Here is a 16,479-nt window from a genome sequence, read left to right as displayed (position 1 = left end):
TGATATCCACACTGTTTGAATCCCAAAATGGATACACAGGGTGTGAAAAAATGATTCAGATTATCTTAAAATGTCTGCTATTATCGAAAAATTAGATGATGCTATGGAAGAGAAAGAAGTTTCACTAGACAAGAATGAAATTGACTTAAATTTGGACTTTAAAATGACATATCTGGAACAAGACGAATCGGACTTACAACTAGCTGATATTTTAATAATTAAAAAGGACTTGCAAATCATTGACCAGAAGAGTGGCTTGTATAACCTCTTTGTACTGGATTTACAAAAGGGAATTGTTAATGTAGTTTGTGATTTTGCGAGGAAAGGCAAAAACAAAATAAAAAGGAATCCAATGTTGGGGTATTACTTGAATGGGTTTAAGATCCACATATCTGGGAGTAAGGAAAAGAAATACAAAGTGGATTGATCTGATCAGAGTTAAAACAGAAAGTTTGTTGTTACTTTTGACAATATTTATGGATCTTTTCTGACTAGGACTGGAAGGTGATGTTTTAAGGTTTTGTTCTACGGATAAGGGTTCTAATTTGGGGCAATTTTTCATTTCATTTTGATTATAGAAGATGGTGGTTTTTTAGGTTTGGTTTTAATGATAAAAGGTTATATGGGATTATTTCTTACATTTTTGACTAGGCTTAAAATAGAAAGCTGGCTGTTACTTTTGTTAATCTTTAATGATTTTTTTCTGACTAGGATTGAAGATGATATTTTAAGGTTTTGTCCTATGGACAAGTGTTCTACTTCTAGTCATTTTTTTTTTTAAAGTCTGATTATGGAAGTTGACATTTTTAGCTTTTGTTTTAATGACAAAGGTTCTATGTGAGTATTTCTTATATTTTGAATCTATCTGATTAGGTTTAGAACAGTTATATTATTATTTCTGGTCACCTTTATCGGGTTTTTTATTTGTTGCATCTGTTTGATGAGGTACCAGTTGAAGCTAATATTTGTAGCTCAGGGTTGAACTGTGGAGCCCGTGGTGCTCTCTGAGCCTTGTGGTTTTCTTGCAGACGTTTCATGGCCAGACTAGGCAACATCTTCAGTGCAAAGAGGGAGTGGGCCTTGCTCTCTGTTGATCTACCGTGGCTTGCTCTGCTTGGATTGGTGTGGGTGTTGTTCTCTCCTTGGGAGTTCCTTGATTAGGCTGTCATTTGCTGCTTGATTGATTGCCTGAGTTAAGAGTTCCTTGATTAGGGTATTGTATACTGTTTGATGGTTTGTCTGGTGTTAATCCTGGTGTTAACCTTTGGGAGTTGATTGCTGGCCAGGAGGTGTTCTGGTCTTTTGGCTTTCCTATTGTCTCTTTTTAACGGCATGTAAATGTTGTTTACCTCTGTGCCTGTTGATGGCTGATTTGTCTGAGTGCCAAGCTTCCAGGAATTCCCTAGCATTTTTGGATTTAGCTTGGTCTTGGATGCTCACAGTTTCCCAGCTGAAACTCTGGTTGCGTCTGTCCATGTTTTTATGAGATTACGGAGTTTTCATTGTGTCTTCTGATTGCTAGTTGGTGTTCATGAATGTGCTCCGCTAGTCTTCTGCCTGTCTGTCCTACCTAGTGGCTCTTACAGTCCTTACACTGTATGTTGTAGATGACTCCTGTTGTTTCTTCTTGGGGTACTGGTCTTTTGGTTTCCTTAAGATGTTCTGAAGGGCTTTGGTTGGTTTGTGTGCTACGGTGATGCCATGTGATTGTAACAGTCTGTTGGTAGTTTCTGAGATGTTTCTGATGTACAGCAGTGTTATCCTTTTCATAGCTTGTGTTGGTTGTGCTGTAGTGTGTTGAGTGGTCAGGCACTTTTTGATAAAGTTACATGGGTATCCATTTTGCTGGAAGATGCTGTATAGGTGGTCTGTTTCCTTTTTCTGGTGTTCTGGGTTGCTGCAGTGTGTAAGAGCTCATCTGAATAATGTTCTTATACAGCTCCTCTTGTGGGCGGTGGGTTGTTGCTTTGGTAGTGGAGCACTTGGTTAGTGTAGATTGATTTCTGGTAGGCTTGTGTTTCGAGTTTGCCCTCATTTCCTCTGCTGATGAGGATGTCCAAGAAGGGTAGTGTAAGGAATGCCTTTCCCAATAAATTGCACAGACTCAAAACTAAGTTTAAGTTCTGATTTTTTTATTTAGGAATAGTTGCAAACACAAAGAAAGCTGAGAATGAGAAAAGCGCACCTAAAATCAAACTAAATAGCCCCGTTACAAACAGAGTCCCACCCCCCCTTCAATCATCTCAAATTCACATTCCCAGGTGCTCCTAATGAGTTCTGCTGATGAACAGGTAAAAGACCTTGACACAAAAAGATAACCCAAACACATTCCTGCTTAGCACAAAGAGATATGGCACTCAGAGCAAGGTTTATCAGCAGCTCCCTCCCAGCTAGGAACGTGCATCAGCGCTCTGGCATGTGAACCGTTACGATGTACAGACACATCGAAACGATGAACATGACAGGTAGTGTGTTGTTTTCTTCTTCCCTTGTGAATTTTGTTCCTTTGAAGATGTTGTTGATGGCTGCATGTGTCTCCTCTAGTTGTTCCTTTTTTATTATGACGAAAGTGTCATCCATGTACTGGATACATACTTTGGGTTGTATGCGTGGGCGTGCTATCCTTTCTAGGCGCTGCATTACGATCTCTGCTATGAGTCCTGAAATAGGTGATCTCATGGGTATTCCTTTGATTTGTTGGTATATTTGTCCATCAAACTGAAAGTAGGTGGTGAGGCAGAGGTCGATGAGGTCCATGATTCTGGATATTTCAGTCTTAGTATATTCGGCTAGGTCAGTTTTGTGTAGAACTGCTGCCGTGGATTCTTTCACTAGTGCTGGGTCTGTGGATGTAAGGAGAGCTTTCAATGACATTGAAAGATTTCATCTTCTTCTATTTTTAGGTCTTTGATTTTCTGGAGGCATTGTAGTGGGGAGTTGATAGAGTGTTCACTCTCCTCTGTGAGATGTTCAAGTTTTTTTGTAAGTTCTTTAGCTATGTTGTACGTGGGGGTCCCTGGTAAGGATCCAGTTGGACAAAGTGGTATTTTATTTTATTTTTATTTACTTTCTATCCTGCCTTTATTATAAATAACTCAAAGAGGCAAACATACCAAATACTCCTTCCTCCTCCTATTTTCCCCACAACAACCACCCTGTGAGGTGGGTTGGGCTGAGAAAGAGGGACTGGCCTAAGGTCACCCAGCTGGCTTTCATGCCTCAGGCGGGACTAGAACTCTTCTACCTCACCTGACTGGCTCTTGGGCTGAGAGTGAGTGGCTGGCCCAAGGTCACCCAGCCAGCTTTCATGCCTCAGGTGGGACTAGAACTCTCATACCACGCCTGATTGGCTCTTGGGCTGAGAGAGGGGGACTGGCCCAAGGTCACCCAGCTGGCTTTCATGCCTCAGGCAGGACTAGAACTCTCCTACCTCACCTGACTGGCTCTTGGGCTGAGAGTGAGTGGCTGGCCCAAGGTCACCCAGCCAGCTTTCATGCCTCAGGTGGGACTAGAACTCTCATACCACGCCTGATTGGCTCTTGGGCTGAGAGAGGGGGACTGGCCCAAGGTCACCCAGCTGGCTTTCATGCCTCAGGCAGGACTAGAACTCTCCTACCTCACCTGACTGGCTCTTGGGCTGAGAGTGAGTGGCTGGCCCAAGGTCACCCAGCCGGCTTTCATGCCTCAGGTGGGACTAGAACTCTCATACCATGCCTGATTGGCTCTTGGGCTGAGAGAGGGGAACTGGGCCAAGGTCATCCAGCCAGCTTTCAGGCCTCAGGAGGGACTAGAACTCTCAGTCTCCTGGTTTCTAGCTGGAGCCTTAACCACTAGACCAAATTGGTATGCCGGGCTTGTGTATTTTGGGGCGTCCATAGAAGCGTGGGAGGATGGGTCCACTGCTTTTCATCTATCACTGTTCTTCTTTTATGATTTGACCTTTCTTGGTTAGCTCATTGAGAGTTCTTTTGACCTGGTTGTCCAGTTTCTGTATAGGGTTGGTGTTTACTGCAGTGTAGGTATCTTTGTCCTCGAGTAATTCTTTGGCCTTTTGTATATATTGGGATCTGTCCATAATGATGGTGATGTGGCCTTTGTCTTCTGGAGTGGTCCTTCTTTAGGTTTCTGAGGGCTCCTCTGTCCTCTGCGTTCAGTTGGTTCTGTCTCCAAGTCCTTCTGGTTTGTGGTATGATCATCTGTCTTATGTTCTCTTGGGACTCTGTGGTACTGATGATGCACCACAGACACTGATGAGGTTTGATGAGGTTTGGGGGATTTGTTTCAGAAAAGAAAAGGAGATATAAATGTACAGGAAGGAAATTAAGTTGGCTTATTTGATTAGGTTTATAATAGATACGTGGGTATTTCTGATAACCCTTAATGGACTTTTGCTGATTAGGCTAGAAGACAAGGATTTATAGATGAGTTTATAGAGAATGGGATGAGATATGGGGTGAAGAGACTGTTTGTTTTATTTTAAGAGATAGTGATGAGCTGTTCAAGTTGCGTATAGTTGCTGGGAAGAAGGGAGAAGTTACTTCTTTTTCTTTTCTTTTCTCTTTTTTCCCAAAAAGAATATTTTTTCACTTTTCACTTTTCACTTTTTTCTTTTAATCTTTTGTAGTTTGTATTAGTTCTGTCTGTGCAATGTAAAATTCTTAACAAAAATTATTACAAAAAATAGCTTGGGTAGGACAGATATAGGAGAATTGTCAGGGTCAAGTTAAAAGGCCCTAACCCAAATATATCTCAGTACAAGAGAATATTTGTAGTTCAGGGTTGAACTATGGAGTCCTTGGTGCTCTCTGAACCTGGTTGTTTCCTTGCAGAAATTTCATTACCCAACTAGACATTTCATTCCCAAACAAGGCAACATCATCAGTGCCTGCAGCACCACTGATGATGTTACCTAGCTGGGTAATGAAACGTCTGCAAGGAAACAACCAGGTTCAGAGAGCACCAAGGACCCCAAATATATCTTCCCAGAGGAAATAAAGCACTGGCCCAGCTATATGCTCTCAGTTAGGCAACTACCACTTATGCAAAAATACAGAATAATCAACTTAAATTTCATCACAGGATTCTCTCCTTGCTTTGAATAAATCTATTCCCAGCTCTGTGTGTTATTCCAGAGTTAAGAGTAATACCTGTTCTGGTATCATCTAAGGTTTATTCTACCACATAAATATCTGTGAGACAATTGTAATTTGATGAACTATAAAACCAACTGATATAATTAGATTATTACCTCAGGAAGACCTGCTTCCTGGCTACTGATTTCATAAAAGCAGCTTTTATCTCTTTATTCCTCAAGCTGTAAATGATGGGGTTCAAGCTTGGGGTCACTACTGTGTACAGCAGGGCAAGAAACCGATTACTGTCCACAGAATATGCTGAGTTTGGATGAATGTAGGTAAAAATGACAGTTCCGTAGAAAATGAAGACAACGGTGAGATGTGAGGAACAAGTAGAAAATGCCTTGTGCCTGTTCTTGGCCACCGGCATCCTGAGAATAGTGGAGATTATCAGGATGTAGGAGAAAAGGATGAGCAAAAAGGGTGTCATATCAACTAGCACTGTTAATGCAGCAATGGCCACCTCATTTTTGTAGGTATTGGTAGATGCCAGCCTCAGAACAGGCATAAGATCACAGAAGAAGTGGCTGATTCTATTCGACCCACAGAAGGGAAGGGTGAAGATTGAAATAGAGTGCCCCAAACCCAAGGAAATCCCAATGGCCCATGAGGCAGCAGCAAGCTTAACACATTCCCTGAAGTTCATGACGTAGGGATATTGCAAGGGTTTGCAAATGGCAACATAGCGGTCATATGCCATCACACAAAGAAGACAACACTCAGTGACACCAAAGAGAAGGAAGAAACACATTTGACATCCACAGCCCCAAAAAGATATAGTCTGCTTCTCTGATAATAGGTTCACTAGCATCTTTGGGCTGATAGACGAGGTGTAGCCAATTTCCAGAAATGACAAGTTCCAGAGGAAAAAGTACATTGGGGTGTGAAGGGTAGTATTGAGAATGGTGAGGATCAAAATTAGGCTGTTTCCCATCAAAGCCATGAAGTAGAACATTAGAACCAGGCAAAACAGAAGTTCCTGCATAGTCTGGAAATCTGAGAAGCCCAGCAGGACAATCTCGGTGAGACAGGACTGGTTGTCTTTTTTCATGGCATCATCCAGATCAAATCCTGAAATCACAAGAGGAACATTAAACAACAAATTAAATGATTCTTCTTAACAATTATTAACCATTAAATGGGTTTATCACATTAGAGTAATATCTATCTATCTATCTATCTATCTATCTATCCATCTATCTTGCTTCCTTCATGTGTCAGACTAGGCTGAAACTGCCATTACCTAAAGATGGAGCAGGCACTTGGGCAGAGAAGACAAAAGCCAGGAAACTTGTCTAAAAGATCCCTTCAGGGAGGTAGATAAGAAGGAAGCAAGTTGTTAAAGAAACAAAGGAAAAATGTCACCTGAACCAGACAAAGGAAGTTGGGCCTGAGCACATGGAGAACCCACCCACCCCCATCCCATCTAATGCTACCAAACTTGTCAAATCAACAAAGCAAAGACTTTTGGGGATAAAAGGGGTCCCAAAGCCTGCCCACTCCTTGAGTCGGCTTTGGACCCAGACTTGGCGGCCTCCACCCCTCTAGCTAGTGCCTGGCAGCTTAGTTGGACCTGGGTAAGTGTGGATGAGTGTGGGTGTGCACGTGTGCATGTGAGTAAGAGCAATGTATCTTGCAACCAGTAAAGTTTTGCTGTTACTTTAAATTCACTGAGTCTCTGTGTAAAGAACCTTTTGTGCCTCAGTGTTCGGTTGAAGGTTATTTGTGCGTGTCCCTAATTACTTCCCGGCTGTTGACCAGGGCTGTGTGCCTTGTCTGCTCGAGCCGCACCTATCTGGAAAACCCAGGTAGAAAGCAAGGGGGGCTGACAAGATCCCCCTGCCTCAACAGGCTGCGAGTCTGTGAGTGATTGACCATAAGCCGAACCTGGGAGCTTGTCTGTGCAACATAAGTTTCCTCAGAAATAGTAAACTTGGATCATGTCCTTGAAATAAGAAAGGAAAACTGCCATTTTAATTTAGTGCCATGTCCAATTTGGCTGTGATTATATCATCCCAGTGAATCATGTAACTATCCTAGGATCCTTTCTCAGAAGTGATTTGTCAAAATTTTCAATCCTCTGACTTTAAATATGGCTCATTTTGAGTTAATAGCACATATTTGATTTGGAGGTGCCACACTTTTATATTGTTTGTTTGTATGTTTATTATTTCTGTTCTAAATTAAAATTGCACATTGAGATTCTGGCTGGAAATGCTGAATCCTGAGGTAGATGGAGGATTGCAGATTAGAAAAAACTGATTTAGATCAAAAGTAGCTCAATTTTCCATTAAGTGTGATTTGTACCCATTGATTATCATCAGTGATCGGCCATTCCTGTTTTAGGTAAAGACTGCTTTTTCTATCTAGACAGAGCATCAAAATGTGCAGAAATCTCTCCCAGGCGCAAAAGAATTAAATGTTAATGCATAAGCAAAAGTTTGAGAATAAAACTCATAATATCCCACTCATTTAAAAATAAAATTTTTTGTCTTCAACATGCACAGTATGAGGAATCAAACCAACAAACACAACCTTTGGTAAATTATGAGGTATTAATCTTACTTTGTGAATAGTTTTCTGATGATTTCAGCTGGATGGGATAATTATTCTTAAGGTACATAGGAAACACTGTAATATTCACTAGCTATTCATTTCTCTTGAAACTTATATATCAGCCTACATCAAAGACTCTGAAGGATTCCTAAAGGATCTGAAATTCCAGAGAGACTGGAGGACTTTTTCTCTAACAAGGTCTTTGTTTATTTGTTTTCTTTGTTTCTTTATTATTTCAGAAATTCTGGCCATTGTAAGAATTCAGTAAGAATTCAGACTATCATGTAAAAATAAAACTTCTTTTCATGAAGTTGCACACCAGGAGGAACCATCCCACTAAACATGACCTTAGTACATTATGAGGTATTGATCTTACTTTGTGAATTGTTTTCTGATGATTTTTATATAGATGGGATATTTCTTCTTAAGGAACACTGGCAATGCTGTAATATTCACTAGTGAGTCATGGTCTTGAAGATTCCCCTGCCTTAGATGAGTCTTCATGTATTCCTTCCTCGGGGGGAAAATATTGATATAATGTAGGCTGTTTATAGGAGCCAACATCAACAGCTCTGAAGGAGCTTCAGGGCTTCTGGAGGATCCAAAATTCCAGAGAGACTAGAGGACTTTTTCTCTAACAAGGTCTCATGAAAGAAGCCAAAGAATTCATCCTGGGGATCTGGTAAATGAATATCACGGAGAACCTTGGGAGAAGCATTGTCACGGGAAGACCTCTGGCTGAACTGGGGGAAAATTGCAGAATTAGGAAACCCAGTGCCCAGTTCATCCTAAATTTTGAAGGCTGCCTCATCTAGCCAAGATTCCAGGTGCTCACATCATAAAACAAGATAACCATAAATATCTATAAGAAAATTCTCCATATTTAATCAGTTAAATCCCCTAAGTGCAAAACAAGTTACTAATGGACAGCAGTCTTCATTCCTTTGATATTCTCTGCCCTGAAAGCACTATGGAAAAGAAGCATCTTAAGGGTCTTTCCAGACACTAACAAAATGGGAGCCATCCTGACTGGGTCACACAAATTCTTCCAGATGAAGGGGTGCTACTGAAATGGAGTGTGTTTGGACTCCCCTACCATCATGACAGAGAAGATCTCTAGCATTGCATCTGGGGTTGTATGCCCCAATAGGGAGAATTCACTTGAAGGCAGTTTCTTCTAACACATCAAGAGGATGCTATGTTCAGGGAAGCTGATTTAGGGAGAAGCCTGCTAGGGTCTGGTTCATTACAAATGGGGCCCAATGCTTCTTTTCAAAAATCAAGGGATGAATATTCTTTCCCATCTACCAACCACAGCAGAATGTCAGGCATTGTCCTTTCCACCCTTCCTTCAAAGTACAACATAGAATTTAAACAATAGTGAAAATCTGCAAATAAAACTCCCATTTCCTACTGAAAAAGCATTTAAAAAAACCTTTTAGGCAGACATCTATAGGGGAAGGATCTGACTAACCAAACATGCTTAAATAATCTGTGGCATACACTGGTTGCTTTTTTATTGTTTTCCAATAATGTTCAAATAAATGATCATTATTGACCAAATTAAAAACAGTGGAGATTTTCCAGCATTCTTTGGGAAGCAGTCTGCTGGAGAATCTTCTACTATAAAAGAGGCTTAATCCAATCTTATCTCCAAGGAAGTTATTGATTGTGATCCTTTGCTGTCAGTTGACACCATGCTGTTCACTTCCAAAATCAGTTTAGTCCTACAAGGTGAAAATTTTCAGAGATGACATGGCTGTGGCCTATATGACGTGGATTCTGCCTGAGGCGATGGCAGGTGGCAGCCATGGCCAGGACAGTTTGTGCATAAACCCAACTTGTGTACCACTTCTGGCCATTGCTGGATTAGGAGGCATTGCGTGTGATTACTCATGTCTTAGTCACTTCTCAAATGGACTACTGCAATTTGCTCTACTTGGGGCTGCCCTTGAAAAGCCTTCAGAAGCTGCAGCTGATTCAGAATGTGGCACTATGTGCAATTTTTGGATACATCAAGGGATGTCCACATAAAAACATTGCTGGGTGAGCTGGCCTGGCTCCCAGTAGTTGCAGTTCAAATGCTGGTTGTCACCTTTAAATCCCTGCATGGCACAGGGCTGGATTACTTGCAAGACCAACTGTCTCCAGCAGTTTGTGCCTGTCCCAACCGATCCAGCAGGACAGGCATAGTCTGGGTCCCTTCTGTATAACAATGGTACTTGCGGGATCCAGGAGGCATATCTTCTGTGTAATGAGTATGGCCTGTGGAGCAGCCTCACTTTGATGGCCAATGACCCTGTAGGCCTTCCTGAAGTCCTGGCTTTTCCCTCACTCCCTTGGGTAGTATCTTGGTAGAGCCCCGCCGCCCAGGGGGGGGGTTGTTTTATCTTGTCAGAAGCCTCAATTATTTTTTTAATTAGTGTTGCCCACAGTCCTTTTATTGTCTTAGCAACCCCAAGTTATTCACTTGAATGGGCGGACGTATAAATTTGGCAAATAAATAAATAAATAAATGAAATCCTAACAAGGTGAGACGGATTTTCTCCATTTATGTGACAGAAGCATCATGAATTGTACTAGGATTTAAATAACTGATTGTCAAGGGAAGACTTCTGGCTGAACTGGGGGAAAAGCATTCATTAGAGCAGGGTGGGACAATCTGGAGAACTATGGATATTTGGCACTACAAAGTTCATTATCCCTGCCAGTAGGCCATGGTGACTGGTTCCTGGAGCTCTTCCTCTCAGCCTGGTTGGAGAGTTCCCCTCCCATCCCTGAGCCAGCAAAAAAACAAACAAGGCTTGACCTTGCTGCCCCCATTGCCAGCATCAGTTGCCTCTCTTCTGGCTTGCAGCTGGAAGATGGCACCTTCATTTCCCATGCAGGAAAGGGTGCCTCCCCTCCCTTTCCCAACAACGCCAGCTGGAAGGAAGACCATCCACTCATTGTTACAAATAGTTATTGCCATAGACAAGGAAATAGTACTATTGATCAAGAGAGATTTTGTTCCTAAAAGAAGGATCTCAAAGCCAAGAAGGAGGGTTTTATTCAATCAGACATTTGAAATAAATAAGTACTTTGAAATAAATCTCTTGTCATCATTTTGCTTATCTATCTGGTCACTACAGCACCATCCTTCTTGCCATAGGAGCCAACTCTCAGTTGCACAACCCCATGTATTTCTTCCGCAGTATTCTTTCCTTGCTCTGCCCCATGACTACAGTGCCCAAGATGTTGGAGAATCTCTTGACGGAGCACAGTTCCATTTCTTTTGCTGGCTGTGTGTGACATCTCTACTTCCTGGTGGCCCTGGCTGGGACTGAGGTCTTCCTCTTGGCTGTCATGGCCTACAACCACTATGTGGCCATATGAAATCCTTTGTGATACATGGTCATCATGGATAAAAAGCTTTGCCTTCCGATGGCTGCAGGCAGGTGGATCATCAGCTTCCTCAACTCTTTGTTGCACACAACCTTGACTTTCACTCTACCTTCCTGCAACTCCAATAGAATCAATCAATACTACTGTGACATCCCACCAGTGTTGGCCTTATTGTGAATTTCCACCAATGTGGCTGAGATGGTTGTTCTCGTTGCTGGTGGCATAATATTAATCCCTGCTTATCTGGGTGTTGCCTGCTGGAGAGGATGTGTTTGGGTTTTAACACCAGGGATTAACACCAGACAAACAATCAAGCAGGAAACAATACCCTAATCAAGGAACTGCCAGGGAGAAAGCCAACACTGGCAAGGCAAGCTACTGTATAGAAACAGGGAGCAAACCCCACATTCACTCTCCCTGATGATGTTACCTAGTTAGGTAGTGAAATATCTGCAAGCAAACAACTAAGCTCAGAAAGCACAAAAAACTCCACAGTTCAACTCTGAGCTATATATATTCTCTTCTACTGGAAACACCTATGGATGTCAAATGCTTCAGAAAGCATGCAAATGGGAGAAATTTGCATGTAGGCAAACATTTTACATTCCCAATGAACAAAGCCATTTGTTCCTCAGCAGGAGGAGAGATTCACATCTGGGGATTATTCTTGCAGTGGACCTGTATGGTCTCCTTGCCTTGGATCTTAGTCTTCTAGTCCCCATACTACCTCCTTCTTCCTTTCTCCCCTTTTTCTTCCCATTCCCTGAGCTGTGTGATTGTCCTGTCCCAGGCTAAGCATGCACAGAGACAGAGAGGTGGTTGCAAACCTTACTGATAAGTTTGCGAAGTAAATAAACAAGCAGCAAAGGAAATGTGAGTGCAAGTGCATGCTCACACACACACACACACACACACACACACAGAGAGAGAGAGAGCAGAGAAACAAGCCTCCAAAAGTACAGTAAGTTTGCCTTAAGAGAGTCCCAGTCCAAAATTGCAAGCATAAGAGCGGTCAAGAGAAGTCCAAGGGCCCAAAAGTTGCAGAAGGTTTGTCAGCCGGTTCAGGTCCAGGTCCAGAGTCAAAGTAAAGTCATGAGGTTTCAAGTCACAAGTCAAGGCATATGGAGTCTGGGTAAACAAATGACTGCTGCCAATGGAGAGGTTTGAGCTTATTGTTCTTCTGAGATAGAAGCAGCCCCGTGTTGCTCATCTGGAAGGGCAAGGCTCCTTTCTTGCAAGGAGCCTTTGCTTTGCTCTCCTCTATGCACGGTGAGCCCTTGCACTGGGGCAGGGGGCAGGTAGCAGCTCAGACTCCTAATCTTCAGGGACTGGCAGCAGCTGTGCCTGCTGGTTACTGGAGGGTCCCACCTCCTCTGTCTGCAGCTCCTCAGGCAGCAGGTCATCCAGCAATTCTGGAACTGGCTGCTCATTGTTGGTCTCCTCATCTGAGTCTGCGCTTGCCATGACAGTGACAGCCTTCCTTGTAAGGAAACAGCCAATCCTTTAACTTGCCTTCTATCACAATAATAAACTTAGCTATCCTGTCATGGCCCTCCCCTTTTTTTGAATAAGTCTATCCCCAGCTCTGTGTTATTCCAGAGTTAATGCTAACATCTGCCACTGTTATCTTCTAGAGCTACTTCTACCCATAAATAGGTGCAACCTCATGAAGAGATGAAACCAATTGGTATAATTGGATTGTTACCTAAGGAAGACCCATTTCCTTGCTACCAATTTCTTGAAAGCAGTTTTTATCTCTTTATTTCTCAAGCTGTAAATAATGGGGTTCAAGCTTGGGGTCACTACTGTATAGAGCAGGGCAAGGAACCTGTTATTGTCCCCAGAATTTGCCAAGTTGGGATGAATGTAGGTAGCAGCGATTGCTCCATAATATAGGAGAACAACAATGAGATGTGAGGAACACGTGGAAAATGCTTTGTGCCTGTTCTTGGCCACCGGCATCTTGAGAATAGTGGAGATGATGAGGATGTAGGAAAAGAAGATGAGCAAAAGGGGTATCAGGACAAATACCACTGTTAGAGTGGCATTGGCCACTTCATTTTTGTAGGTATTGGTGGAAGTCAGTCTCAGAACAGGCATAATATCACAGAAGAAGTGGCTGATTCTATTCGACCCACAGAAGGGAAGGGTGAAGATTGAAATAGATTGCCCCAAACCCATTGAAATCCCAAAGGTCCATGAGGCAGCAGCAAGCTTAGCACATTCCCTGAAGTTCATGATATAGGGATATTGCAAGGGTTTGCAAATGGCAACATAGCGATCATAGGCCATGACACAAAGAAGACAACACTCGGTGACACTAAATAGAACAAAGAAACACATTTGACATCCACAGCCCCAAAAGGAAATAGTCCGTTTCTCTGATAATAAGTTCACTAGCATCTTTGGGCTAATGGTCGAGGTGTAGCCAATTTCCAAAAAGGACAAATTCCAGATGAAGAAGTACATTGGGGTGTGAAGGCAAGGTCTGGCAATGGTGAGGATCAAAACCAGACTGTTGCCCATCAAGGCCAAGCAGTAGAATATTAGAACCAGGCAAAATAAAAGTTCTTGTATAGTCTTGAAATCTGAGAAGCCTAGTAGGAGAATCTCGGTGAGACAGGACTGGTTGTGTTTTTTCATGGTATCATCCAGATCGAAGCCTGAGAACACAAGTGGAATGTGAAGCAAGAAATTAAATTTCTCTTTTTAACAATTTCAACCTTGAAGAATCAGAATGGAAAGTGTATTGAAGCTTTTGAACATTGGTTTTGGAGAACACTCCTGAGAATATCATGGACAGCCAAGAAAACAAAGAAGTAATCATCAAACAAGTCAATCCAGAGTTCTCACGTGAGGCACAAATGACCAGGCTCAAATGATTTTACTTTGGACATATTATGCAAAGACCTAGGTCTTTGGGGAAGGCTCTATTGCTGGGAAAGGTGGAAGGAAAGAGAAGAGGCCAGTCATCAGCAAGGTATATGGACCCATTTGCAGTGGCAATAAGTACAATTTCAGAAGACCTGAAGGACCAGCTTAGGAATAGATTATCATGCAGATAATTTATCTGTGTGGTTGCTAAGCATCAACACCAACTTGATGGCTCATAGTCGATCGATCCGTTGGAGCAGTTATTAACAATTAAATAGGCTTCTCACACTAGATACCTATATCCTGCATCCCTCATGTTTACTCAGAAGTAGTAAATTGTATCAAGTTCTTGAAAATAGGAGAGTGCAATTTTAATATAGTGTTCTACACATTTTCTGTGTGATTATATCTTAATGAATCACACAACCGTTCTTTTTTTTCAAAATAGATTTGTGAGAATTTTCAATGCTCAGAATTTAAATATGGCCCTCTTCAGTTTCGGGCACAGACTTGATTTTAATGTGGCACCTCCATTTATTTATTTTCTTTGTTTCTTTATTATTTCAGAGATTCTGGCCATTGTAAGAATTCTGTAAGAATTAGCTCCATCTTGAATTAAAAACTTTTTATAACTATACTGCTGATGATAAAATTCTCTTAATGTTCCTCAGACCAACATGTAAAAATAAAACTTCTTTTCATGAAGTTGCACATCAGGAGGAACCATCCCACCAAACATCACCTTGGTAAATTACGAGGTATCGATCTTACTTGCTGAATTGTTTTCTAATGATTTTTATGCAGATGGGATATTTCTTCTCAAGGAACACTGGCTATGCTGTAAAATATCCACTGGTAAGGCAAGGTCTTGAAGATTCCCCTGCCTTCATGTATTCCTTCCTCAGGAAAAAAAAAAAATTGATATAATGTAGGCTGTTTACAGGAGTTGATGTCAACAGCTCTGAAGGAGCCACTGGACTCCTAGAGGATCCAAAATTCCAGAGAGGCTGGAGGACTTTTTCTCTAACAAGGTCTCATGACAGAAGCCCAAGGACTCATCCTAGGGATCTGGTAAATTAATACCAGAAGACAACCTGGACCTGGGGAAAAGCACTCCTTACAGCAGAGTTAGGAAGCCCAGTGACCTCAAATGCTGGACCAGATGACCTAATTCTACTTTTTTGTAAAGCTACAGTAACAGAATCTTGCAAGTCCGAAAGTACAATTCTCACACCATCTCCTTTCCAGCCTAAGAAACTAGGGAGGATCCCTTCTGAGCCTCTTGCCCCGCCCACTATCCAGTTGCGGGCTATGCAGTCCCTTATCTGACCATTCCCTGGGTGGCATCTCTGGGCCCTGTCTCCCAAGGTCTTTCCCACATACCATTACATACAGTGATCTTGTTTACATGGGAAAGAAAGTAGCACCCATTAGGAAGAAAACCCACCCACATAGCAATCCTGTATCTTAGCCATTGGCTTCATTTAGTCAGCCAGCCTTGAGTAATAGTCATGGTCAACTTCCTCTTTTCCAGTCACCAGACCCTGAGTTTGCAATTTCAGACCCTTTAGTAAGCTATTTTTCTTTATAACTTTTAAGTATTTTGCTGAGTCTTAAAGTGTACCGGAAGCCATTTTGTTAGGCCTAGCTGATTCTTAGTCAATTTTCCTGATGGCTGTACCAGGGACTGAAGTCTTCCTCTTGGCTGTCATGGCCTACGACCACCATGTGGCTACATGTAACACTTTGCAATACACGGTCATCATGAATAGAAAGCTTTGTCTTCAGATGGCTGCAGGAACATGGATCACTGGCTTCCTCGACTCCTTGTTGCACACAACCTTGACTTTCACTCTACCTTCCTGCAACTCCAATAGAATCAACCAATACTTCTGTGACACCCCACCAGTGTTGGCCTTATCTTGTGCTTCCACCTATGTGGCTGAGATGGTTGTCCCCATTGGGGGTGCTGTATCTGGCGTGGGGGCTTTTCTAATCACCTTGATTTCCTATACTCACATTATTGCCACCATTCTGAGGATCCATTCCACTGGTGGAACGCGTAAGGCTTTCTCCACCTGTGCCTCCCACTTTTCTGTGCAAGCCACTATCTTCACATACATAAGGCCTTCCTCCAGCAACCATCCAGGCCAGGATGTGAATATGTGTATGGGAATATGTGAACATGCTGTATGGGAAGATACATGTTAATCCCTTTCATTTATAGACTTCGAAACAAAGAAATGGAGAAGAACCGTTAGCGCCCAATAGTTTCTTGGCTGCATGAACACAAAAGGATTTTAATAGTATTGTTAGAGAGAATTATTTCTCTAGATTACCTAAACTTATCTGATACTACAGTGAATCAAGAATTCTGAGACAAGGAGGATAGAATTAGGCAGTCCTGTAAACTATACAGCCACTCACATTTCGAAACTCAGGATTACCATAACTATTCCTGCAATTCTCCTTCCCACCATCATCAATACATCTTCAATGGAACGAAAACAGAAGCAGCTTGTACTCAGAG

The 16,479-nt window shown here is 42.1% G+C and overlaps 2 protein-coding genes and 1 pseudogene across 2 annotated transcripts; 1 reads left to right on the top strand and 2 right to left on the bottom strand.

Moving 5' to 3' along the window:
- Positions 1–5,244: 5,244 nt before the first annotated feature.
- LOC134497418 (olfactory receptor 10A4-like) lies at positions 5,245–6,186 on the bottom strand. The gene has a single exon (XM_063303076.1). It carries the CDS (start codon positions 6,184–6,186, stop codon positions 5,245–5,247), a length of 942 nt encoding a protein of 313 aa, XP_063159146.1.
- A 2,152-nt stretch (positions 6,187–8,338) lies between these two features.
- Positions 8,339–16,160, top strand: LOC134496797 (olfactory receptor 5V1-like; annotated as a pseudogene).
- Positions 12,777–13,718, bottom strand: LOC134497419 (olfactory receptor 10AG1-like). Its single transcript, XM_063303077.1, has one exon. It carries the CDS (start codon positions 13,716–13,718, stop codon positions 12,777–12,779), a length of 942 nt encoding a protein of 313 aa, XP_063159147.1.
- Positions 16,161–16,479: the final 319 nt, after the last annotated feature.

This window comes from Candoia aspera, chromosome 4 (genome assembly GCF_035149785.1).
Source record: "Candoia aspera isolate rCanAsp1 chromosome 4, rCanAsp1.hap2, whole genome shotgun sequence".
In the NCBI taxonomy this organism is placed as follows: Eukaryota; Metazoa; Chordata; class Lepidosauria; order Squamata; family Boidae; genus Candoia; species Candoia aspera.
This window is presented reverse-complemented; position numbering and strand designations above follow the sequence as displayed.

What these genes read in the sequence shown, in the direction of transcription:
- LOC134497418 (XM_063303076.1), bottom strand. Translation starts at nt 6,186, where the DNA reads ATGAAAAAAGACAACCAGTCCTGTCTCACCGAGATTGTCCTGCTGGGC.
- LOC134497419 (XM_063303077.1), bottom strand. Translation starts at nt 13,718, where the DNA reads ATGAAAAAACACAACCAGTCCTGTCTCACCGAGATTCTCCTACTAGGC.